The sequence below is a fragment of the Rhinolophus sinicus genome, chromosome 8 (assembly GCF_057876585.1).
Source record: "Rhinolophus sinicus isolate RSI-liver-muscle chromosome 8, RSI-T2T, whole genome shotgun sequence".
Taxonomy (NCBI): Eukaryota; Metazoa; Chordata; class Mammalia; order Chiroptera; family Rhinolophidae; genus Rhinolophus; species Rhinolophus sinicus.
In genome coordinates, this window is record NC_142508.1 from 10,053,798 (window position 1) to 10,081,559 (window position 27,762).

Sequence of the window (27,762 nt, forward strand, 5' to 3'; positions counted from 1 at the left end):
AATCTACGCCTTAGAAAGCATTATTTTTCACCTAAACCTATCAATTATTGAAAAGTATTTTTTTTCAGGGGCTTCAACATGCCTTTAATATACATACAACATGACTATAAAGCAACTAATACGTAAACGCCCCAAACAGAAACCAGCGTCTTTACAGATTACAAAACCCCTGGTGTAGATATTGCTTCTCCCCTTACCTGGACGTTGAGATGTAACTTCTTTAGACGTTTTACCAGTGTTTCTTTATTGCATGGCACAAAAGCTTCCAGATGGGAGTAGACACCACTACGAATGACAGGGCCTAGTTCCTGTAGCTGTAACTCAATGCTGACCAAAAGCAACAACAAATAAACAGTTTCTTTTAGGTACCAACATACAAGCACGGAGGCAAAAGCAGTGATTCTTTTCTCATTTTACATTTCCATGATTTCCCAGACAGTATTTTTCAAAGGACAAAAAATAAAATCAATAAATAGTAATGCTACAGAAAATTTCAATGAGTCTCATTTAAGAGTAGAATTTATATAACCACAAACAAGCTGGCAAATACTTTTTTCATGACGGGAAATTTACATTTTTGGATAAAGCACAGGAACTCCATTATTAACCAAAAGCTCATTTCCTCAAAGAGTTATCATACTTCTCCTTACTCTCCTTAACCATTGGTGCAATTGCTATACTAGTGAGTCACATAGTTTCAATGAGTTCTTAGAATATTTTTTCCTTAGAAGGTGTTTGAAAAAATTTCAGAGTCCAAAGAGGTAAAACTCTTCTGGCTGCACACAGACTGTTTTATCCATCTTTGTTTCCCTTCTTGTGCCTGCATTACAAACTAGATATTTAATACTTTGTTCAATTTATTCGAATTTTCCAGTTCCCATTTCCATTTATAAATTAGGTTTTAAGATAGAAAACACGTTGTTAAATGGGTACTTCACCTAATAATTATTAAAAAAATAAAAGGAAAAGCCATCATATTCTCAGCAGGACAAGCCTACGAGTAAATAATTGAGGTTTCTTCCAAGATAGAAAACAATGCATCTGGCAGCTGCTACTGTAGATGAGAACAGATGTTAAGATGAAGGCCAAGATCAAAGTGGGACTCTTGGCAACAAACTATACCCAAATTTTCACATTCTTTAAAGAGAAGGTGCAAATGATAAATACTTTTCCCAAGTGTAAGATGCATCCAAAGACTCAAATAACAGCTTCTGGGAAAGGAACCCTGCCCTATCCAATGTAGCCATTGTTTCTAAGATAATATTGCAAATTCAGGAACAGTGAAATGTGGAAAACTATGTTCCTTAGACCTGGCAATAGAAAATTCTTGTTATTAGAGAAGCCAAACACAATTTTAAAAATGGGAAGAAGTTCAAGACCTATAAGAACCAGAGGATCAAATGCAGAGGTTCATATGGAAAACAATCACTATGGTCATGAGTTCTGTGTATAAACATTTGGTTAAAGACCAGTGTGTGGTTAGATCACCATTAAAAGTCTAGACTCTGGGTGGAAAGCTTTCTAGGTTTGCCCCACTATTAAAGGTTAGTTGAGGCTGAAAATAAAATGGTAACTGCAAGTAATAAGAGATTCCAAGGAAGGATAGATTGACTCAATGACCTACTTATAAAAATCAGTGGTTTCCAAAGAGATGGTAACTGAGTAACAGGAAGAGCTGACTCCCTGCTCCTAAGCCAATAATACTAGGTAAAAATTAGAGAAACATACTAACTCTAGAGGTTACTGACTGTATTTGTTTGTCACAAATATATACAATTCCTATTTGAGAGGAGTATACAATTATGTGCCACATAATGACATTTTGGTGAGTGACAGACCACACAGATGACAGTGGTCCCATACGATTATAATGGAGCTGAAAGTTTCCTATCGCTTAGTGACGTCACAGCCATTGTAATGTCTATCATGTTACTCCTGTGCTTGTGGTGACGCTGGTGTGAGAAAGCCCACTAAGCTGCCAGTCGTAGTATAAAAGTATAACACATACAATTATGTACACCACATGATACTTGATAACAATAAACCGTTACTGGCTTATGTATTTTCTATACCATGTATTTTTTTTTTGAATTATTCTTTCTACATATATATGTATGTATGTATGTATGTATGTATGTATGTATATATATAAAACAAAAAACATTTGCTACAAAACAGTACGCTGTGTTACACCGGTAGCAGCCTTATATGTCTTGTGTTTACCTTGTGTCTTGATTGCATCATTTCTCTTATGCTTGATTTAATCTCATGTTGTTTTATAAATTTAGTGTAGGCAAAGTGTACAGTGTTTATAAAGTCTACAGTCATGCCCTAGGTCTTCACATTCACTCCCACTCACTCACTGACTCACCCAGAGGAACTTCCAGTCCTGCAAGCTCCATGCATGGTAAGTACCTGACACAGGTGGACCATTTTTTATCTCTTATAATGTATTTTTTACTGTACAGTTTCTATGTTTAGATACGCAAATATTTACTATTGTGTTACAATTGCCTACAGTATTCAGTACAATAACGTGCTGTACAGGTTTGAGGCCTAGGAGCAACATGTTACATACCACACAGCCTAGGTGCGCAGTAGGCTCCCACCCAGGTGTATGGAAGTACACTCTGTGATGTGCGCACAATGAAACTGCCTGACAAAACATTGCTCAGAACGTATCCCCATCATTAGGCAGCGCATGACTATTTTGAGTACACATCCCCTTTAATTTTTTTCCCTAAGAATTCCAATCTTCTAAGGTTTAAGAAGTATCTGGGGACACCTACAAACACATGACAATAAAAGGGTGAATTTCAGATATTCTCACAGTTATTTCACAAAGAAATAAAGGTTCTCCTGTAGTGGTGAAATTTCTTGAGTCCTGCCCCCTTCTTTCCTTCGGGCTTCTTTTCCTTCTTTAAGTGAAATCTATCCAAAAGCAGATTATCATGCATGAAAGTTACTATGAATGGGACTGAAACCTCTGATAATCAATTATGAGCATGAGATCACTAAAGACTCTAAATGGATGAAATGAAAATATACTGGGACCATCTGCTGTTAATGAATGAAAGAACAAACATGGGTTTTGTTGAGTAAATATCCCTGTCTATACAAGGCTCTCATTTGTCCCTGGAGAAGCTTCAGAGAAAAGCAACATGGGAATCCATAACTGAAGCAATGGCCACCTTTGTAAGTAAGACTCTCCTGTTCAAGAATATTCAGTGATAGCCACTATGGTATTTTCATGCAGGATTCTAGAAATATAGTCTTTTTCTCATATGGAAGATATATGACATATCTTCCTACTCCATCAACTCCCTCTTTTTAAAAAACAAAATATTTTTCTGATTCAATCAGTTTAAAATACCAGTGAAAGAAAAACTCTAAGTCCAAATGAATTCTGGAACCTACTGAATTTCTTGGCTTTTTTACTCAACTATTCCAGATATCCTATCAATATTGTCCAAATAACACAATCATCAAAAACTACTAAGTGATGAAAGACTTCGAGAGCAATAACCCAAACTCAAAATCCCAAATAGCTCTTATCTTATAGCAAGTATTCCAAAGCCTATTGATGTGTTATCTGATAATAGACAAGAACTGAGTCCGTCCCTCTTATCCCTGAACAACTGCTTTATTCAGGTGGGCTGGTTCTAGGGTTCCCTAAAGTCCTGCTGAAGAATAGGTTAGAAATATGGTTGAAAAATTGTTTGAGATTTTCCCCACCCTTCAAGAGAGTAAGGAAAAGCTGTGGCTTAGGATCAATCCTTTCACTTTGTTAACTTTCCTTTATTTCAGAGACAGAGAGTGAGAGACATGAATTGATAAGCCCGTTTATATTGAGATTCAAAAGTTACTCCTCACTCCTGAGCTCCTTACAGGAGCCTCTCACGATGACATGGCAGACAGGTCTCATTACAAGTGTCCTCTAGGATTGGTAGTCCCTGCCTAGAGCATTTGTTGAGTAGAACTGTCAGGATGAATTGGAATCATAGGCAGAGTCAAGCTTTTACTAGTAGCAAAGGCTATTTGAGATAAAGGAGGAGATCAAGCCAGCATGCTGTATGTTTTGATCCGTGTCAAATCCGATTAGGCAAAGAGTAAAAGGGTTCCCTATTCCAACAAACTCATCTCTTTTTCTCCCCAGCATAAGGAAGCAATGAGGAGCCAGAGCCAAGACACACCTGGATAACTTCATGGGAATAACTACCCCAAATAATCATGTACCCTATGCCCCCTGGAGGTTTGTTTAGGAAAGCGGAAAAAGAGGCTGGGGGCATAAGAAAGTGACTGAAATGGAAAAAAATTCAACTGCACACTAGGGCTTATAGAATTGGAGGTACACTCTGTGAAATAAAAAGTAGATGGGCTCCAAAAAACTAGAGGATTTCTTTTAAGATAGACATGGCAGGATAACAGACAAGCCAGTTAATGGAATGCTGATATTCTGCTTATTTGAGATGTTATGTTCCACGGATGGTCTTTTGATTCTCCCGGGGGAAAAATAGTTGTTCCCTCTTACAGAAGAGTAAAATAAAAAAGAACTGTCTCAGTCTCAGGAAAAGGATCTGATCTAGTAAACTTAGGGCTTTCAAATGGAAAGAAAAAGCAGAGCTAGTCAGATCTGATTATGGAATCTGGGACAGTGCTGATGAGTAATGGTTAGTCTGTTTATTGAATCTGGGGTTTTAAGGGAGATAGGTAAAAGGAGCTGGTGCAGACAGGAAGCAGTTATTTGCCTTGCTTTCAGGCAGACAATCAATCTGAATCTCCCTGGCTAAAACAAAGAAGAATGGGAACAAGGAATTCACCATATTAGCAGCATATTAGGTTAATGTTTCATGAGTCCATGGGCATCAAAAACATAATTTAAGTACTCCAGGATAATGAGAGATTGCAATTAATTAAAATAGTTATCAGAACCAAACAAACCAATCTGTCCTTTATAGTTCATGAGAAACTATCTCCATTATATATTTAAAAGACAGAAATCATAGTATTAGAAACATTGCTTTCCTGTTTCTTCCTATATGATGTTACTGAACCACCGTTATTTTCATCAGGAGTAAAATTTGCTGCTTTCCTCAGGATCACTTCTTTTTTGCCCAGTTCTGCCTGCAGCCAATTATATACTTAATTTCTGGAACCAATGATCAACATTTATAAGCCAATAGGTTTATAAGTACATCTTATTAGACCACAATCTTAGAATCTGCAGCTTCATTAGTATCACAATTTAAGAATGAAAATTACCACAAATTCAAATGCAATCTACATCACATATGAGCCTTCACACTCTCCTTCCCAATCTAACTTCTGTTTTTTATCCACAATGGACTCCATCCTACCCTACAAGCATGATTTCTTCATTAAATCATTTCTATTTGCCTATGAATGTTTGTATGTATTATAATTAACTCTACTAGATACCAATGGAATTGTTTTTCCCAAATCTGAAAAGTAAATGGAAAATTATACCAAATTTAATGTAAACACTCAGAACTGTCTCAGAAGGATATTTTCATATAAGCTGACAAGAAATACATTTAAATCTAGAATACTACTCAACCTATACAGTGGTCGTTGCCTCTGGCAGTTATAATATTGGAAGCTCTGATTATCCTAAGGGCTCCTGGAGAACAATACATGCAGAGGCACAACCCTGCTGAGGGCTGACAAGGAAGCCCTAATGCATGAGATGAGCTGACCACTCAGTATTTGTATCTCGAAGGCGTACCATATTTATAAATGAATTCTTAAGGTTTAAATAATTTTTAAGGTTTTTTTAATCAAAGAAGAAAATTACTTACTCCAGAAGAATATTATTCATATCCTGTGTAAAGAATTTTTTCCTTCCTTCTTCATCAAAAAGTTTGGCAGCCTAGAGAAACATAAGATTGGCAATATAACTCTCAATAAATACATTATTTGTTTCCATATCTATTTACTAAAGAATAAGCACCCTACCTCACTTTTAATCCTCTTAATACGCTGGTATTTAAAGTCGCCAATTAAAGTATGCTGTAACAAATTTAGCATGCATTCAATTCTTTCCCATTATGCTTGTATTTAATTTTCTCAATCTTTCTAAATTCACAAAATTATACATACAAGACTTTTTAGTGCTTTGGGTGTCTTGTGCTGTGATCTCCACGGTAACAGAAAGCAGATGTCTCACTTTTTCCAGACATTATTGTCTATAATGTGTCTGATATGTTGTATTTTATACACATTACCATGTTCAATACTCAAAACGGCCGATGACAATGGTATTATAATCTCCATTTCACAAACAAGGACCCTAAATCTTACAGAGGTTTCACGATGCGCCTTAAAACCGCACTGCTAGTAAGTGGTGGGTGGGCCCAGGACTCAGACCGGAAGCTTTCTGACTTCAATTGTACAACACTGACGCCCGTACAAAGACACTCAGCTGACTGCAGCCAATCTGGGTTCTACCTAATTATGTACTGACAATGACAAAATTAGCCAAGGTTATTATCAACAGGCAAACAAAATTTAATCCAATGAGTAGAAGAAGGATAACATCTTCCAACTGACCAGAAATAAGGAGTGTACAAACCAAGTTACTCTTTGGTCTTTTGATTCTCCCAGGGAAGAAAATAGTTGTTCCCTCTTACAAAAGAGTAAAAGAAAAAAGAATTATCAGCTCACCAGAAACTAAGAGTGTACAAACCAAGACATTCTACCATAAGCAAATTTTACTGGGGAAATAACAAAAGATAGTTTACCTTAAGAGCCACCAGATGTAAAAATGAAAGAAACCCGATCCAATACTCTGAGGAAGCCATATACTGACTCTGTCAATCTACCACATTATTTGACAATTTTACATGCTGTAAATATTTTAGTATATGTGCTGCCGAAGCGAGCACACATGCTGTAAATAGATAAGGAAGTTTCTGAGATGTACCTCAGTGCTTCTTAGAAGGGATAAAGCCTGGGTTTGTGTAGAGGGCAGAAATATAGGAAGAAAGCTAGAATGAAAACTAAACTTCAAGAAAGAGATGAGGTTGAAGGGTGGAAAAATGTTATAAAGTAAGAAAAGAGCAACAAGAAGAAACTCCTTATGGAACATGAGCATTTTAGACAAGGATGAACTCTCATCTCCTGAAGAAAAAACACCTCACATTTCAATGAAAAAATACGGAAAATGCATAGACATCAGATAAGTGAAATGAATCTTCTTATTGATAATTTCCTACTAAGCAGTAATATTAATCCTGACATGGCTACTACAGAGATGATAGTTTTTGATATATGAGATATGACAGTTTACAAGATTGAAACACACTCATTACTAATTTTTTAAATTTTATTAAATGAGAATGAAAGGCATATAACACAGCAGACAAAGTGCAAGCTATGGGGCTTGATAGTCCTGCCTTTAATCTTCATTTTGAATCATGGCTCAGCCACTTAAAAATTATGTGGCCTTGGGCAAATCACTTAACCTTTTGAACCTTAGTTCCCTCACCTATGAAATGTAAGAATACTACCTACCTCACATTGTTGGAAGACTAGACTACAGGGCACGTGAAGCACACTAAACCAAGCCAGGGCACTGTCTCCTGAAGGCCAAATAGTGCCTTGTAAAGTGTGGGACACAGCAACACTGCTCTCAATACATGGTATAGGTTTTTGCTAAATAAACAGTAGCTGTTATTATTAATTACATCTTGAAACACCTGCATCACATCACTAGCACTTTTTAAAACCCTGAAAGATTTTAGGGGCGAGGCAACATGGGGACAGCACAAAGCACATACTTCAGAGTCAGGTGAGCCTCGTGTTTAATTTGGGCTGACTAGTTGTGTGGACTTGACCAAGCTATTTAACTTAAGTTTTTTAACTGTGAAAAGGAAGCAATACCTACACTTCATTCTTGGAGTCTTTGATAAGATTAAATAAAAAATCTACTCCATGAACAAAACTATAGATTGTATACTTTTCAAAAAATAAGTGTAGAAAATAGCAAAAGCATGGAAACAAAGGAGAGGGAGGGAGCAATAAAACAGAATATTAAAAATGACAGAATAAAGATCAATTATATCCTTAAAACAACTGTAAGACAAAATCATTTGCTAAAAGAAAAAAGACTCAGAAGATCAATAAACAAATTTCCATTTACATGCTATCTATAAGAAAAAGAGCTAAAATAAAGGAAGTCAAAAATGTTGCAAATGAATGATGAGAAAAGCTATACCATGCAGAAATAAAGAAAAAGGAGTCACCAGTAAAATGAGACAAACCTGAATTCAAGATGAAGTGCATCAATAGCACAAAAAGGGTCACCTTCAAATCATAACCATCACAACAAAGATCTAGCCATCAAGAATCTTAACAGCCAAACAACACAGGTTGGAAATAAACAAAGCAAAAACTATGGTAAACACAAGTTATTACCTAAGACACACTGACGAGATACTTTAACATAATTCTTTAAGTCCTGGACTAATGAAGCACAATAAAATAAGTAAAAATATAGAACTAATTAACAAGTTGGGACCTCAGAAGAAACACTAGAAAACACAGAAAATAGGAATAAGAAATAAAATCCTAGGACCAGTTGTTGGCAAAATTAGGTAAATCTTGCACTTCCCTAATCAGACAGAGATGATTAATAAATTTTAAAATGTGATTTAAATGGATTACTGTAATCCTAGGAGAAAGAAGCAAGTTGTAGAATAGTCCATATATTATAACCCTATGAAGAATTATCTTGAATAATAATATAACATTTGCAAATGCATGGATTAAAATCCAGAAAAATAAACAGTAGTTTAATAGTGGTCATCTCTGCTGGGCGTGGGATTATCAAATAGGAAATCTTTCCCTAAGTATGAAATACATTTTTTAAAAAATACATTTTTATATTGTGTATTTTATTTTTATAATAAAAAAGAGGACTAAAATAATGCATGAGTTTAGATAAACATGCTAAAGTAACCATAAAGGGTATTTTAAGCTAGGTTTGGCATATTTTAAGTGAAAATAATATTTTGCTGAGATTAAATGGAAAAGTGTGATAACATTTATCTAGTTAAACAAAAGAAGACTATGAATCCAGGTTGATCTGGAGAGGGATACGACATGCTAAAACCTCAACTCTTAAGTTTGTCCTAGTAGGAACACAATGCATGCTTACCAAAGCTGCTGATTAGCTGGTAAAATCAGTCACATTTCTGCAATGTACCTGCTCCTACCTTCCGTCTGTTTTGCTTACATAATTATGTAAGCTAATAAATATTGTATTTACGAAAACTATGCAGAAGAATATTTATAAAGCAAAGTGACATAATAAAACAATCAATCGTACCCATGTTATAGTTATATATATAATAAATTATATCTCTATTTAAATGCAAAGGTCTATGCTATCAGTTGATTTCTTAGCAGAACTTTTACAGTCCAGAAGGAAGGAGGAGCAAGATAGGCACCTACAACCTAGAATATTATACCTGGCAAGGTTATCATTCAGAATTGAAGGAGAGATAAATATATTTCCAGACAAGCAAAAACTAAAGGAGTTAATCACCACTAAACCAACTTTACAAGAAATGTTAAAGGGTCTTCTTTATGCAGAAAAGGCCATAACCAGAAATAATAGAGGGGAAAAAAATCTCACAGGTAAAGGCAAATATAGAATTACCACATTGGATCGATCAGCCACTTAAAAATCTAATACAAAGGTTAAAAGACAAAAGTAGCAAAATTAACCATAACTGTAATAAATAAATAATCAAGAGATACACAAAACAAAAAAATATATATAAAATATAGTATCAAAAACACAAAGTGTGGAGGGCGGAGTGAAAATGTAGTGCTTTTAGATTGTGTTTAAACTTGAACAGCTTAAAGCAAGATGGCTATAGATATAGATGGATATATATTATCCTCATAGTAACCACAAACCAAAAAAATTACCAAAAATACACACAAAAAAGAGAGAGAGAGAAAAGAACCCAAACAAAATAGAAAAAAAACCCAGCAAACCAAATGCAAAGAAATCAAGAAGGAACAGAGAATTACAAAACTACCAAAAAACAATTAACCAAATGCCAATAAATAAATACCTGTCAATAATTATTTTAAATGTAAATGGACTAAATGTTCCACTCAAAAGCCGGAGTGGCTGAATGGATTAAAAAACATGACCCATCTATATGCTGCCTATAAGAGACTAACTTCACATTGACAGACACACAGAGACTGAAAGTGAAGGGATGGGAAAAGATACTGCATAAAAATAGAAATCAAAAGAAAGGGGTAGCAATACTTGTATCAGACAAAATAGACTTTAAAATAAAGTTTGTAAAAAGAGACAAGGAGGACTTTATATAAAGAGAAATGGTCAATCCAAGAAGACGTAACAATTGTAAATATCTGTGCACCTAACATAGAACACCTCAATACATAAAGCAAATATTAATGAACCTAAAGGAAGAAAGTAACAGCAATAGAATAATAGTAGGGGACTTTAATACCCCTGTAACATCATTGGACAATCATCCAGACGGAAAATTAATAAGGAAATAATGTCCTTAATGTCATATTATACAAGACTGAATTAACAGACATTTATAGAACTTTTAATCCAAAAACCGCAGAGTACACAATTTTTTCAAGTGGACATGGAACATGTGATCTCCAAGACTTAATCACATATTAGGCCACAAAACAAATCTCAGTAAATTCAAGAAGACTGAAATCGTATTAAGCATTTTTTCTGACCACAATGGTATGAAACTAGAAATCCACTATGAGAACAAGACTGAAAAAAACATAAACATGTGAGATTAAACAACGTGCTACAACAACAACAAATGAATTAAAGAGGAAATTCAGAAATACTTTGAGACAAATGAAAGTACAGCTCCCCAAAATTTATGGGAGGCAGCAAAAGCAGTTCTAAAACGGATGTTCAAAGCTATAAAGGCCTACCTCAAGAAACATTCACAATAAACAACTTAATTTTACACCTAAAGGAACTAGAAAAACAACAAACAAAACCCAAAGTAGAAGGAAGGAAATAATAAAGATCAGAGCAGACATAAACTAAAAATAGAGTTTCAAAAACAATAGAAAAGATCAATGAAACCAACAGTTACTTTTTTGAAATAAACAAAATCAACAAACCTTTAGCCGATTCATCAAGAAAAGAAAGAGCCAGAAATGAAAAAGGAGAGGTCACAACTGACAACAGAGAAACACAAAGAATCATTAAAGAATACTGGGAACACTTATATGCCAACAAATTGGACAACCTACAAGAAATGAATAAATTTCTACAAACGTACAACCTTTCAATACTGAACCAGGAAGAAACAGCAAATCTAAATAGACTAATTACTAGCAACAGCATTGAAGCTGTAATAAAAAAGGAAGGAAGGAAGGAAGGAAAGAAGGAAGGAAGGAAGGAAGGAAGGAAGGAAGGAAGGAAGGAAGGAAAGAAAGAAAAAAGGAAGGAAGGAAGGAAGGAAGGAAAGAAAAAAGGAAGGAAGGAAAGAAAAAAGGAAGGAAGGAAGGAAGGAAGGAAGGAAGGAAGGAAGGAAGGAAGGAAGGAAACCTCCCTACAAATAAGTGTCCAGGAGCAGACAGTTTCATAGATAAATTCTACCAAACATTTAAAGAAAAATACCTATCTATCGCAAACTATTCCAAAAAATTGAAGAGGAACACTTGCGAACTCATTCTAAAAGGCTAGCATTACCTAATACCAAAAGGGTAGCATTACCTAATACCAAAATTAGACAAAGACACTAAAGGAAAGAAAATTACAGGCCAATATTCATGAGGAACATAGATTAAAAAATCTCAACAAAATCCTAGTAAACCGAATTCAACAATATATTAAAAAGATTACACACCATGATCAAGTAGTATTCATCCCAGGGATGCAAGGAAGGTTCAACATCTGCAAATCAACTGTAACATGATACACCACATCAACAAAACCAAGGGTAAAAATCATATGATCATCTCAGTAGATGCAGAAAAAGCATCTAACAAAATTCAACATCCATTCATGATGAAAACTCTAAAAAAAGTAGGCATGGAGGGAACTTACCTCAACATAAAGGCTATATATGACAAACCCACAGCTAACAACATACTCAATGGTGAAAAGCTGGAAGCTTTTCCTCTATGATCAGGCACAAGATAAGGATGCCCATTTTCACCACTTTATTCAACATAGTATTGAAAAGTCCTAGCCACAGAAATAAGACAAGAAAAAGAAATCAAAGGCATCCAAACTGGAAAGAAAAAAGAACTAAGTCTTTTCAATAACTGATGTTGGGAAAACTGGAGAGATACATGCAAAAAAAAAAAAAAAAAAAAAAAGAAACTGGACCATTCTCTTATACCATATACAAAATTAAACTCAAAATGGATTAGAGTCAAATGTAAGACCTGAAACCATAAAAATTCTACAAAACAAGATAGAAAGTCAACTCTTTGACATCAGTCCTAGTAATATCTTTTTGGATATGTCCTCTCCAGCAAGGAAAACAAAATAAAAAGTAAACAAATGGGACTTAATCAAATTAAAAAAGCTTCTGGGGGCCGGCCCAGTGGCTCAGGTGGTTGGAGCTCCGTGCTCCTAACTCTGAAGGCTGCCGGCTCAATTCCCAATGGGCCAGTGGGCTCTCAGCCACAAGGGTGCCAGTTCGACTCCTCGACTCCCGCAAGGGATGGTGGGCTGCACCCTCTGCAACTAAGATTGAACATGGCACCTTGAGCTGAGCTGCTGCTGAGCTCCCGGATGGCTCAGTTGGTTGCAGTGCATCCTCTCAACCACAAGATTGCCAGTTCAATTCCCGCAAGGGATGGTGGGCTGTGCCCTCTGCAACTAACAATGGCAACTGGACCTGGAGCTTAACTGCGCCCTCTACAACTACGACTGAAAGGACAACAACTTGACTTGGAAAAAATCCTGTTAAGATACACTGTTCCCCAATAAAGTCCTGTTCCCCTTGCACCCCCCCCCAAAAAAAAGAAAAGCTTCTGCACAGTGTAGGATACCATCAATAAAATTAAAACACAATCTACTGAATGGGAAAATATATTCACAAATGATATATCCGATAAGGGGTTAATATCCAAAATATATAAGGAACTCATACAACTCAGTAACAAAAATATAAACCAATCAAAGAATGGGCAGAGGAGATAAATAGACATTTCTCTAAAGAAGACACACATATGGCCAACAGACATATGAAAAGATGCTCAACATTACTAATCATCAGGAAAATGCAAATTAAAACCACAGTGAGATACCACCTCACACCTGTTAGACTGGCTTATCAAAAAGTTAATAAACAAGTGTTGGTGAGGATGGGGAGAAAAGGGAACCTTCATGCACTGTGGGTGGGAGTGTAAACTGGTACAGCCACTATGGACAACAGTATGAAGATTCCTCAAAAAATTAAATTAGAACTACCATATGACTCAGTGATTCTACTTTTGGGTATTTATCCGAAGACATTCAAAACACTAATTCACAAAGATAAATGCACCCCTATGTTCACTGTGGCATTATTCACAATAGCCAAGATATGGAAGCAACCTAGGTATCCATGAGTATATCAATTAATGTATATACACACACATATGAATTCATACATACACAATTACTCAACAGTTAAAAGGGATGAAATCTTGACATTTATGACATGGATGGACACAGAGTGTATTATGTTAAGTGAAACAAGTCAGACTAAGACAAATATCCTATGATTTCACTTATGGGTATATGTGAAGTCTAAAACAAAAACAAATGAACAAACAAAACAAAAACAGACTCACAGAAATAGAGATCAAACTGATGGTTTCCAGAGGGGAGGGAGGTGGAGGGGGAGGGAGGGGGAGGGACAGGTGAAAAAGCTGGAGGGGGACACAGTCAATAACAATGTGATAACTTTGCACTGGGACAGATGATTCCTAGACTTAGTGTGGTGAACCCTTCATAAAGTACAGAAATTTTGAATCACTATATTGTACACCTGAAGATAATATATACCAACTATACTTAAATAAATATGTAAATATAAATATAATAAACAAAAAACAAATGCCTATACATATAGGCTTTAGAGCCAAGGAGTAAAAGGAAATTAAAAGTTTGTTGTTTTTGTGAATGTTGGGATCGTGGGTTATTATTTTTATCTTTAAAAAACATTTATTGTTATATCTGTGCAGCAAATAAAAAACAGGAGCATTATTCCACTTACTACACGGAGGTCTTCAATACGTTTTTCAAGGAGGACCGGTAGACCCTCTGGGAGTGTAGGCACCACCTTGGGCATAACCTGAGAGGCATAGGTTGGCTGGGTGGTGTTTCCATTTTCTCCCCCTGACTCAGAGAGGGGGCTACCATCAGAAGCAGCATCCAGTAATCTGTCAAAGTCGATATCATCTAGCATCTTTAGGGCACTTTCAGCTTCCTGAAACAGTTCACGTTCATTGCTAACAAAAATGGGGAGGTCCGGGTCAGCGTTGTTCAGGTTTAAGTCTGAGACGTCATTTCCCAGCGCTACAGCAGTGGAGGGGGGTTTATTCAGAGCAGTGGTCATTAAGTTCACGGGGACTTTGGCGGGGACTTTCGGGTTAGACTCCTTATCTAACGCGTCCTTCTCTTTCTGAAATTTTCTTATCATGGCAGCTAGAGAAAGAGAATCTTTGTAACGTTTCTTCTTTTTTTCAGATTTGTGTGAATTTAGAGCCACAACTCTGTGAAGAAAACAGTAATCAGTTAGGCGATGTATGATTTGAAACATTAAAGCCCCATGGAAATAAGTACACACAGATTATCAAAATAATCATTTGACAGGTGGGAGAGCAAATTTCTCATTAAATTATACTTTTAAAATAGCGTCTGCATCATTATCTAGATTGTCACTTATGAAAGGTAAATAGGTAAACGGACATTTGAGTGAAGAAAATGAAAGGAATAAAGTCAACAGAAAGAAACAAAGCTGAATACAGCTCAGGTTTATTCAAGCTTAACTTACTCGTCTTTTGGGAATGTTCACATTCTTTAGTACATCTACAAAGCAGTCACCTAAAGAATTAACTAAAGAAAGAAATGTACTTTTGCTGAAAACAGAGTTGTGTACGGTGAAGCCCATACACAGTACACCTTCAAACTTGTAACCCAGGTGGCTTATGCTGCAAACTGCCAATGAAATATAAAATCCTCTTATCAATCTGCGAGCCTTCATTCATCCCTATGACCCTACCTTCTGATCATTTTTCACTTTCCATTCTAGGAAGAGCTGCGTGAGGCAATCAGGGAGAGATGAAATCTTTTCTAAATTCTGTGGCTTATGTGCTTCTATGTGCATTACAGAACCTAAAAGATTATTAGCACCTTGAGGGCAGTTCCATGTTTCATTACTGTTATACATCCAAACCAGAACAGTGCCTGGTTTACAATAGGTATTCAATAAATATTCGCTGAATAAGTTATAAATTTGAGAAAATGATAAATTCAATAAAAGGCATTACTTATAGTTTTTGCTCCCAAAGAAGCTTACTTGTAAATAATAAAACATTTCAAATAACCCTTAGTAGTATATTTCTTTTTCTTAATAATTTCTTAATGACTCAAAGATTACTATAATCTCATACTCAGGAGGGGATAAATACCTCCCTACATCAAACTTTTGGATATTGACAGCCCAAAATTCACATGTGTTTCCCCTGTTCGGGAGGGGAGGGATATCCAGCTTTTTACAAGTTTCTGTACCTTAGTTTTTCAAAAAAAGCCTTAGAGGCAGGGGAAATTGGTAGTTTTATGACTGCATGATACAAACATTTTATTCTTATGATTTAAGGTTTTTGAGATCTTGTACTTGGTTTTTAGAGGCAATATCATTAGCTAAAGTCACAAGTGTTAAGGATAGCTAAATAAAATACTTTGTTTTAGATTAAAACAACAATAAATTGTTTACATAGACTACTGCCAATCCTCAATCCCCAGACATCTAAGTGTAGTTTTAGTATAAAAAGATTAAAATGATTTATTCAATGTTGTTACCTTTACAAACTGGTTCTTGTTGGTAAAAGTTGTAATAGGCAAAATACTTAATGAACCAATTTGCAAATCTGATCTAACACACTGTCTCGATTAAGACGACAACAAAGACTTCTACTTACTAATAAAAAAAATATTAAAATATAAGTTAGTAGGTCACTGAAATTTACAAAGTGTATTAAATTAGATCCAGCTAAGCTAAATTATTTAATGTGAATAATGTTATGACACTGGTTCTCTTGTGTTTAATTTCACGTACCCCAGTTGTTTGGGTACTTTTTTCCTTGGCTTCTTCTCCTTTTCCCCTTCCTCTTTCCGCTTTCGCTTCTTCATTTCAATATCATCTTCTTTTATTTTGGGAATCTGCAAAATGATAAAAGAATGCATCACTTATCTAAATATTGATGCTTTTCTCTGATGTTAGCAATCCAGCATCCAGGGCAGTATTTTTTTCTCAAATTTCAGGTAGCATTAGAAATGCTTGTTAAAAATGCAGATTCTTGGGGTCCAGGAGTACTCCCACCCTTAATTTTGATTCAGTTATCTGTATTTTTTAACAAACATTTTGGTGATTCTGGTACAAGTATGTCTTTGAACCATACCTCACAAAACACTTATCTAAGGACACGTTCTCTATTTCCCAAACTATACATATATATATATATATATATATATATATATATATATATATTCTATAGAATTTGCTTTACAAATCACATCTTAGGAAAGGTAAAGGCTATTAACACTCATTTCTAATAGTCTCGCCTCTCTTTGGAGAGAAAAAGAACATCTTCTGTCTTTAAGCAGATTTTTCCCTAGAGAGGAACACTAAAGGATTGGGGGTGAAATTTTTTGAGGCCTTGCTTGAGCAAGGCTAAAAAAAAACACAAAAAAAACCCAGTCATTTCTATACCAAGTTTTAACATGTCCTAGAAATTTAACTATATCCCAGAAACAGATTATTAGACCACATTTGGAGAGAGAAATTTTAAAAGAAAACATAATTCTACTATGATATAAATATCAACTTGCCCATGTCTACACAATTTTACTTTAAAGAATGTAATTAACTACAGATTCATTAAACAACTGTTAGCATTTTTCTTTTCCTTATATTCATAGTGTAAAGCACAAGTTAAAATTCAAAAAGTATATTCTATTAATCGAATGCTCTCATTACTGTTGCAATGTTGAATAAACTCACTTTGGGTGGCTTGTGCTTTTGGTTGTCTGTAGTATCATCTTCTTCAGTATCTGAAGCTTGGCGAAACTGAAGAGTGCCAGTGTTGATATAAAAGCCTCCATACTTTGTTGTTAGAGAAGCAGGAACTAATTCATCATACTAGATTTAAAAAAAGAAGTTTTCAGATATCTCTTATTATCTTTAATTCTATAAGTATATCGAAGAAATTCAATTACCATGTCAGCATCTTCCTTAAATCCTACCTGCAAAACTGACTGCAATGAGAATGTATGTAGAATGAATTTAGAAAAAGTTAATATCTGGAGGAAAAATAAGTTCTGATCATTCAGTATTTATTAGAAAGGCACTTCTGGAATAATGAAGCAAATTCTAAATATATCGTCTGCTGAGAAAAATTTAAGTAAGGGCCACTGCTACTGTTCTTAATGACAAATGACTGTAAAGAGAAATTGAAACAAATTAAAACAGATGATTAAATGTCCAAATAACAAATTTCATTTCCTACCATATCAGTATATAATTTTATTCACAAGGAGATTGTAAAAAAAAAAAAATAAAGTATTTCTTCTGTCTTAGCGCTAAGCTTTTAAGTGGCAAAATTTTTAAACATTAGAAAGAAGAACAGCATGTATGTGTTTCGAGGGAAGCAGAAAAAGAATTCCCTAGTTCAGGAGGCACACATGGTGGCCCATGATGAGCTACACACTTTGCTTGGAGCAAGACACTCAAACTGCCTAAATCAGACTGAAGGGCTAACCTGGAATAGCCCTTAAAGCTGATGTCCTCAAAGCACGGATTTTAAAATTTATCATTATCTCACTTAATGAGGATGGACAACATGCAACCATTAAATGAAGGTCAATCTTAACCAAATGAAGGTGTTTATAGTAGGAGAGAAAACAGAAATTATTTGTCTAATAGAAGTAAGATATCTGCTATCTGGGGTCCCCAGAACTCTACTTAAAGGTTCTTCATATTATATAATTAGTGTTTAAGAAATTCAGATGTTTAAAGACAAATCTTTGCCATGGGCAAGAAATATACATAACATACTAGTTACTACAAGAATATTAAGGCTAAGTGCAGAAGTTGTGATTTTTAACCTGCATCCTTTTAAAAATATATTGAGAATGGAAAAAGAAATACCTGGTTCAATCATATTAAATAAAAAAGAAATGAAGTAAGAAAAAAAGAAAAAGGCTTGAACTCCTTCTTGCTCCACTTCATGGGCTACTATAAAGATTTACAGGTAAGACCTTCAAAAAGGGTCCAGTCCCATCTGCAAGTAAAGGAGCGATGAGAAGAGCAAAGGATTAAAAGTAAAAAGACTTTGTAATGATTATTTTGAAAGTGTGTAATTGTGATAACATAAATACCTGTACCTTTTGTATACTGCTTTATAATTTTCTATGCTTCTTCATGGAAATTATTTGTTGGTCTTCCTGATACCCTTGTGAGGTAAGGAAGGCAAATATTTTCCCATTTTATAAGTGAAGTACAGATTCAGAGAGGTCAAGAACTTTGCCAGAGTAATTTTATAGTTTACGGCAGAGTCACTGGCTGACTCCCCACCCATCCACTCCACCAAGCAGCTTCTCACGTGGGAAACACCCCGTCACCAGGTTACCAGGCAGTGTGGACGTTCTCAACATCTGCCTTCTTCAGCGTTCTGCTGAGCTTTCCCTACCAGGACACTGTTCAGTACAACAAACTCTTTATGCATATTTAATTTGTCCTTTTAAGTAGAATGTGTTTAGGAGGCAATGAGCACTGAACTTGAGAATCAGAAGGCTTGGGTTTAGGTCCTTTGCCAATGACGAGCTATTGTGACCCAGAACAAATCACTTAACATCAATACTGTGAGGCTGTAAAACAGTAAAATTATTTCACAAAGTCGTAGTGAAATTTTAAAATACAACCTAAATAAAAGTGTTACTCATGCCTGGTATTATTATTTATTAATAATAAAAAAAATTTTCTTTCCATCTTTTTAAATCTCAGCAGTATTTAAGTGTAAGCCTACGACTAATCTTCAAAAGCATTTAATTTCAGTTATTTACAGCAGTTAGTACATGATTCTGAAAATTAATTGTAACCAGATTATTGCCACTATCAAATAATATACGAACAGTAAGAGCCCACTGGCAATGTAATCAATGAAAGAACAGAGAATCATTTGGTTGAATCATAATTGTTTTATGTCTGAATTATCTCATAAAAAGAAGCAAATAATCTGTTAAGGAAGACAATACAAGATTATTTTGCAAGTCAATAAACCTGAATTTTAGTTCAATTTCTTATAAAACAGTGACATACCTTGTCCTATATATATCAGCAACTAATTGTGTAACTTTTATACAACTTATACCTACAGAATTCATCCTTATTCAATAAAGCTGTGGCTTTCAAATTTTCTTCACCACAACCCAAGCAGAAAATACATTACACATCAAAACCCAGAGTACATATACACACACATACATATGCACATAACAAAAATCACACAATCTACCAGTGATTCACTATGATAGTTCCTATTCTATCTCATTTTCTTTAAAAATGCTGTCCACACTCTCTAAGTTGATATATAATCCAATTATGGTTTGCAAAAGTCAGTTTGAAAAATCTTTATTCTGAATGCTACAAAAGAAGATATTTAAAATGCTATTTATGAAAGGCTACATATTGTACGATTCCAACTATATGACATTCTGGAAAAGGCAAAACTATGTTGATGGTAAAAGGATTGGTCGTTGCCAAAGGATAGGGAGAGAGGAACAGGCAGAGCAGTTTTTCGGGGCAGTAAAACTATTCTGTATGGTATTATAATGGTGGATACACGCCATCATATATTTGTCAAAACCCACAGAATGCACACCACCAAGAGTGAGCCCTAAAGTAAATTATGGACTTTGGGGAACGCTGACAATGGGGGAAGCTGTGCATGTGTGGGGACAGGGAGTAGATGGCATTATCCCTGTACCTTCTGCTCAATTTTGCTGTGAACCTAAAACTGCTCTAAAAAACTTCAGTTTATTAATGAGAAAAATGCTATTTATGTAAGCCTCAGTACATGCAATGCCCATTTATATATATGGCTAAGTTCTTTCTTGGTTTATTTAGAATTCAAAATCCAATTTACGTAAGTTAACACTAATACTAATGATTTACATATTCTTTATGCTTTTCAGCATGTCATTATCTTATTTGAGTCTCAGAGTAATTCTGCTGGGCAAGCCAAACAGCAGAGAAAAGTTGGTGCTGTTAAAACAGTCCATGGCTTATTAGAAACTTTGACCGAGTCAGATCTAGAATCGAGGATTTTTGACTTCAGTTCCAAATCAAGTTCAAGACTCTTCAAAATATGCCATGCCCTAACCTACTGATTGACCACCTTTTCAGTAACAGGAAGACCCCTCTACTCAAATGGTCATTGTCAGTATTTTACTTCTGACAGGACCAGGCTGCCTGGGATGGTAAACCAGTTTATGTCAGGATACGAGAACATCTCAGAAGTATGACAGGGTATCCAGTAGGCCTCATGCTGGGAGTTACTTCCTGTCACTCTCCTACCACCATATGCCTTGTCATCCTCTATAAAACCAAACACTGTAGTAAAAGGAAAAAGACTAACCTGTGAATAGTATAATACCATGTTTCCCCAAAAATAAGACCTGGTCGGACAATCAGCTCTGATGCACCTTTTGGAGCAAAAATTAATACTGTAAGACCTGGTCTTATTTTACTGTAAGTAAAATATAATATTAAAATATTATAATGTAATATCATAAGACCTGGTCTTATTTTACTATAAGACCGGGTCTTACATAATATAATATAATATAATATAATATAATATAATATAATATAATATAATAAATATAATATTTGTATAAGACCCGGTCTTATATTAATTTTTGCTCCAAAAGACGCATTAGAGCTGATTATCTGGCTAGGTCTTATTTTCGGGGAAACACGGTAGTCACCTTCGCGTCACTTTCTGTATAGCCTACGTAATCACCGCATGGTAAAGAGACTATTACAATCCTAGCATTTAGAGAAGTGCACTGAGAAGCATGTGAGAACATGTATGTGTACCTTACCTACCCCAAAACACAACATGTCCTCCTTCATTTGCTAGGTGATCAATGGACTGCCACAGTCCTTAAAGGCTCTCTTGAATTCCTCTTCCTCTTGTAAGAGAAAGAGGATTCCAGGGGAAAACCGTAGGACTCGATCAAGACACACTGTGAAAAGGCTGGCATTTAATCACCACCATTGTAGTGAGTCTTGGCAGCAATAAGAAAATGTAAGCACATTTTAAAGATGTCTGCCAAATTAATTCCAACCCATTAGTTCCGATCTTTAAAATCAAATGATTCTTATCTGGAAGTCATTTCAAAACACATCTGGCCCCAGTTTGGGAATATCAACAAAAATTCAAGATGTAAATACCCTTTGATCAAAAATTTCCACTGCTAGAAATTTATCCTACACATGTATTTACACTCTATGATTAATATTTACTCAAGTACACAAAGATAAATGTACACAGATGCTCAATTATTTGTAAGTGCATAAAACTGGAAACAATTTAGATGTACATCAATAGGGGATTAGTTTGTAAAAACATTCACTGAACTATTTTATTTACTTTACCCTTGACTTGAACTATCCCAAACAAACAAGAATTACTGCTATATTAAAGATACATTACTCACAGCCTCTGAGTTATCAATAAATGGATCTGTCTCATCATAGCCAAAGCCTATATCAATTAAATCTTGTAGCCGATCCTTCCGGTGTTTACGGGGTTTCCCACCCTGCAAAGAACAGATATGTTAGACTGATTCAGTATTCATGCTATTTCCATAAAGTTAAAAAATACATACTGGCAGAATCCCAAATACTTTCTGTAGACAATCCCCTCTCCAGGAGGTTGAATCTAAGTTCCCCCAATACCTTGAATGGAAGTTGTGCTTAGGAACTTGCTCCCAAAGAGCAGAGATTGAAGAGGAGCCCAAGTAACCTTACAGTGAAAAACCTGGCCAGGCGATCAAGGTTAACATCAACAGTCGTAAGTCATGTTGACAGAATGTATCCTTGATATCAAGTGATAAAAATGGTACTTTACCTTTGTGGTCTTCCTCTTAAAAGCCTATAACCCCAGTTATAGATTAACAATAAGAAAAAAAAATCACGACAAATTAAACCATGAGAAAAACATTTAACTGAGGGACAGTCTATAAATAACTGACCAGTATTCCTCAAAGCTGTCAAAATGATCAAAAAGAAAATCTGAAAAACTGTCACAGTCTTGATGAGCCTAAGAAGCCATAATGACTAAATGTGATGTGGTATCCTGGGTGGGCTCCAGGAATTAAAAAAGAACCTTGGGGGGGACTAGTAAAATCTGAAGATAGTGTGGAGTTTAACTAATAGTAATGTACCAATGCTGGTTTGTTAGATGTAAAAAACGTACTGCAGAAATGTACGAAGTTCTAGGGGACAGTGGATGAGGACTAGATAGGAACTCTGCATTATCTCTGCAACTTTTCTGAAAATCCAAACTATTTTTATTGTTTAAAATGTCACAGAACTATATACATAGACACACAAGAAAATGAAACATGAGTACACGCAAAAACTGATGAAATCTGAATAAGGTCTCAGTCTAGTTATTAACTGTATTGTGTGATGCATACATAACTATATTTATGTAAAAGATACTACCCCTGGGAGAAATTGGGCGGTGGGTATGAAGGATCTCTTTAAAATATATTTGCAGTTTCTTGTGAGTCTATACTTCGTTTTAAAGCTTTTTTTAAAACAAAACAAAACAAAACAAAAACAACAAGAACCAGTTCGTGTAGATTCCACTTTTCATGTCACTTTTTTAAACTCTGGCTAAATACAATATAAAGAACTCATTCTATCTCAGGTATAAAACGTTACATGCATTCTGAAGGTTATACACTATAAGCTTGTTATAAGTAGTTTAAGTGGGCAGGAAGCTAAAATTATTGTGACAATACTAAAACAAGTATTTAGTTCAGTCTCCAACACTTATTTTAGATATCCACATTTATTTACTCAAATTTAACTATACTTTCTAAGCATCTTTCTAATAAATACTTTGCCAACTTGATTTGTAATACGGCCCTTACATGAAAGCAAATTTCTGCATCTTATTTTCATGCAAAGAAATAGTGACTTTCCCCAGTGTTTGATGGAAAAAATTGTTATGCTGGACTTACTGAGAGGTGTCTCCAACGTGATGCCATCCCTTTCTAAGTAATTTGCAAAGGTAATTCTGACTAAATGCTACGTTTGTATTAGATGTTTAAAAATCTACCCCCATAAGCTATGACTCCACTGTATGCTTTTCAGTGGACAAAACAACACTATTACTATCCCATCACAACCAAGAGAGTGGTGTGAGATAAAGTGGTGATTCCCCTATTTTTAGATTTTACAAGTTAGATAAATTTCAAAAACAATTCTGGAGACCAACATGGGGTGGCAAGCATTTCATTTTGCTAAATAAGGTCACTAAGGCCATAATCTCAGAATGAGGACAATTCTCAAGAACTACTAGTTGGCAACCTTAACCACACATACAGACACGTGTGTGGTATATACACAGACACATACATCTACGCACAACATACAGGCATGCTTAAATGCAATGCGTATATTTTTTCCATTTGCCAGGTCTGCAAACTGTTACCTTTACACTACATTATAGAATTACAGTGAGAATCAGAAGTCAGAGGAAGGAAAGAGGTATTGCTAGGATAGGAGGTACTCTCTTGAGAAAGTCACACACAGGCAGTTACGTACCTGAGGGACTGTTTCGCCACCCCCCAAAAGAGAGAGCGCTCTCAGAAGAATACAAAAACCAATGAAGAGGACTAGCCTTGTCACAGATTAAAAATATTTAAAGTTATAGGAGTTAAATAGATATGGCAGGAATATAAGAATACACAGCAATGTTCAGAAACCGAGCCCTGTATATAAGATTTAATGTGAAAAAGGCAGCATTACAACTCAATGGAGTGCAATTAATAAATCAAATCAATGGAATTAAAGTAAGATACCAATTTCATCTATCAAATTATAAACCTTAAAATTCTGATAAGGTGGAGAAGAAACAGGACTGCTCAAACACTGCTAATGAAAGTATACCAATAAAACTCTTCCGGAACGCAATCTGAAAACATCTGCCAAGAAATTTTGCCATACCCTTATATTTTCTTTGTTTGCCTCTTCCATGTTTCCCAAACTTTCTATGAAGTATTAATGTCATAACGGAAATATCCTAAAATAATTTTTAAAACTCTTCATCACATTTGACCCAATACTACTAAGTTACATAGCTTATTTTGAACCACTGCTTAGATTCAACAGTATCTGCTAAGAACTTATGCTATAGAAAGCAATGTATTAAACATCAGAAGGGATTAAAATTTAATGAAAAGTCCTGTCTTCAAAGAACCTAAAACAAGATAATGTACTCACCTGAGCACCTACCAAGGGCAGCCTTCATGGATTTTATAGTATTATGGAAAGGCAAAAGATTAAACAAATAATTACAATAGTGTGAAACGGCAGAAAGAAAAATGTAGTGTATTGAGACTTTTTTAACAGAGGACCTTATCAAGGCTTTCCTGAGATATTTATGCCCAGACAAGGATGAGTGGAGGTAATCACTTGCAAAGGCCACTGAAAGGATAAAAATAAGGAAGTAACCTGACAAGATCAGCGCTTAACAAAATCACTCTGGCTATTGTGGGAAATGAACACAGTTGGGGAGGTGATCAGTTAGGAAGGAAAAAAATGCAGAGATTTACAAGAAAGTCACAAATTATGGGAACATAAAATTATATTTAAGTACTAATCATGATGACGATAGCTACCCTTCACGGAGTGCTAACTGTGCATGAGCACTTATGCTAAGTACAACCGTCTATTATTTCATTTGACAAATGGCGAAAAACTAAAGCTTGGAAAGGACAAATAACTTGTCTAGGCTCACACAGAAAGGAACATCTAATCTTCAAATGCATGACTGTCTGACTCCAAACTTTCACCCCTCAAAACTTCTGTAAAAGAAGCTGTAGCACCTCTGGGGTCATACTTAAACTCAATACCAAAACTGAAACCGTGCCCCCACTGTCACTCGTCTCCAAATTAACTTCTCCCACTTGACATTCGCATTTGATTCATTCTATTTTTCTGCCTTAAAATTTCACTATTCACTAACATTTGAAAAGCTGATGATACCAAGTGTTAACGAGAATGGGGAGCAATTGAAACTCTTCTGCATGGCTGGTGGAAAATGACAGTCACTTTGGAAAACAGTTTGGCAGTTTCTTATAAATTAAACGTACACCTACCAAATGACCTAACAATCCCACTCTTATTATTCACTCAAGAGAAATGAAAATGTATAAGTATGTTCACACCAAGACTTGTATTCTGATATTCAGAGCAGCTTTATTCATAGCAGCCCAAAATTGCAAACAACCCAATTAATGCCCATTGTCTGGTGAGTGGATAAATTGTGGTACATCCATACAATGGATTACTACAAAGCAACAAAAAGGAAGGAACTACTGATACATGAACACATGGATGAATTTCAGAAGCATTAGCTAAAGAAGCCAGACACAAAAGACTGTAAGATTCCATTTACAGGACATGCTAGAAAAAGCAAAAAAAAATCCCCCCAACCTATAGTGACAGGAGGTAGGTCAGAGATTGCCAGGGGTCAGTGCTGGAGGGAGAGGATTATCTGTAGAGAAATCAAAGGGAACTTTCTAGGTGATTACACTGTTCTGTATCATGATCGTGGAACTTTCTGGTGTGATGAAATTGTTCTATGTCATGACAGTGGTAGTAGATACAGCACTGCGTCTATTTGTCAAAACTCATCAAATTGCACACTTAAATGGATGAACTGCATTTATTTTAATTATATTTCAACAATGCTGATTTTTTAAAACCTCTCATGATTATTTCCACTTCAACTCCCCCCCCCCCCCAACAAACCTTTGTTCACATGTTTATTCTCATCTACAGCTTCCTTTCCCGTCCACGTTGCTATAATGCTGGCTATTGTTTTCCATGTAAATGGAATGACTGCTGATTAGCCTCTCCTTCCTCGTATTTACCCTTAATTTATCCTGTATAATGTCATCCAATTAGTGTTTCCAAAATACCATTCATATCACCCCCTGCTCTAAATGCTTTAGAAGCATCCTACCTATTGTAAGATAACTCCGAATCTCTTACTATGGTATTAATAAGATGTTTTCTACGTTAACCCAAATTACCTTTCCAACTTTTTTCTTAAAATTTTCCAACGTGAACACTTTGACCCATTCAGTTTATCTATTTACACTCCCCAAACTCACTGCTATCTCATGCTTAGCAATGTCCTCACGCTTTCCCCTTATCTGGAATAATCTTCCTCCTCTCTGAATTCTCCCACCTTCACAGCTCAGCCCAAGTTTTAAACCTTTTCTCCTTGATGCTTCCTACTTAAAACCACAATGATATTTTTCTGCTCTAACTTATTTTTTGGTCTAGGCACAACTAGCTGCCTGTTAAGATTCACTTAGGGAAAACTGAAAACAAACCAAATAGGTTCTTTGTAATGAGCACAATCAGACATATGCAGAAGTACAAATAACACATATAATTAAAGAGATTTAGGAACATTTAAGTCTAGTCAAGGTGATCAGTAGTTATCACACGAAACCATAGCTGTTGTTCATCGTTCTGAGTCCCTAATCTAACATATGCAGTAAGTGGTTAAATAAATAAATGTGAATCGTATCAACAATAGTAAACAAAATGGTTAAAGCTTTACTACATTATAATCGTACTACTCTGACCAAAATGCCTCTCAAAAAAGGATCTTACAAGTTTAAGATCTTTACCAAACACTGTATCAATTATAGCATCATAACAATGTTCCATGTTAACAGCCATTTTAAAACAACATGGTCAAGGAATAATAATATAGAAGGCAACAAAAGCAGTTTGCCAAATGTTATATATAGTTCAGGCTATTCACAGAAAAGGGAGCGTTAATGTTCACTAAGCAGGTGAAAGTGTTCAACCTGCTAAGCCTGGAGACAACATTAAAATAACAAGACACTGCTTTTTCCGCTATCATACAAACAGTGGGATCTCGATTATGAAAAACACAACACAGCAATGTATGTCAACAGATATATATATATAAAATGCTCAAAGAATCCCCGCAAGCAGACAACCATGGTTATTAACAATAGGAAAAGAATATAATTGGAGACAGTGGTGAAGGAAGACTGTGGCTCAATATGTATCATTTGAATTTGTTTTTAGTAACAGGAATGTGAATTTCTTTAAGAGCAAGAGAGCATATACATAAGCACGCATGCATTTTTAAAAGCCTTGAAAGAAAAATCATCGAACTATGAACAGTGATTATGCC

General features: G+C 35.3%; 1 protein-coding gene across 3 annotated transcripts in view; it reads right to left on the bottom strand.

Annotated features, from left to right (window-relative positions):
• Positions 1 to 27,762, bottom strand: part of UBN2 (ubinuclein 2) — an 81,483-nt gene that overhangs the window by 43,619 nt on the left and 10,102 nt on the right. For all 3 annotated transcript variants that reach the window (XM_019750359.3, XM_019750346.3, XM_019750352.3), the window contains exons 3-8: positions 21,998 to 22,099; positions 17,277 to 17,414; positions 16,332 to 16,435; positions 14,268 to 14,766; positions 5,820 to 5,890; positions 198 to 327 (exon numbers count right to left, since the gene is read on the bottom strand). In XM_019750359.3, coding sequence (XP_019605918.1) covers positions 198 to 327; positions 5,820 to 5,890; positions 14,268 to 14,766; positions 16,332 to 16,435; positions 17,277 to 17,414; positions 21,998 to 22,099 — 1,044 coding nt within the window. The remainder of the gene's footprint in view (positions 1 to 197; positions 328 to 5,819; positions 5,891 to 14,267; positions 14,767 to 16,331; positions 16,436 to 17,276; positions 17,415 to 21,997; positions 22,100 to 27,762) is intronic.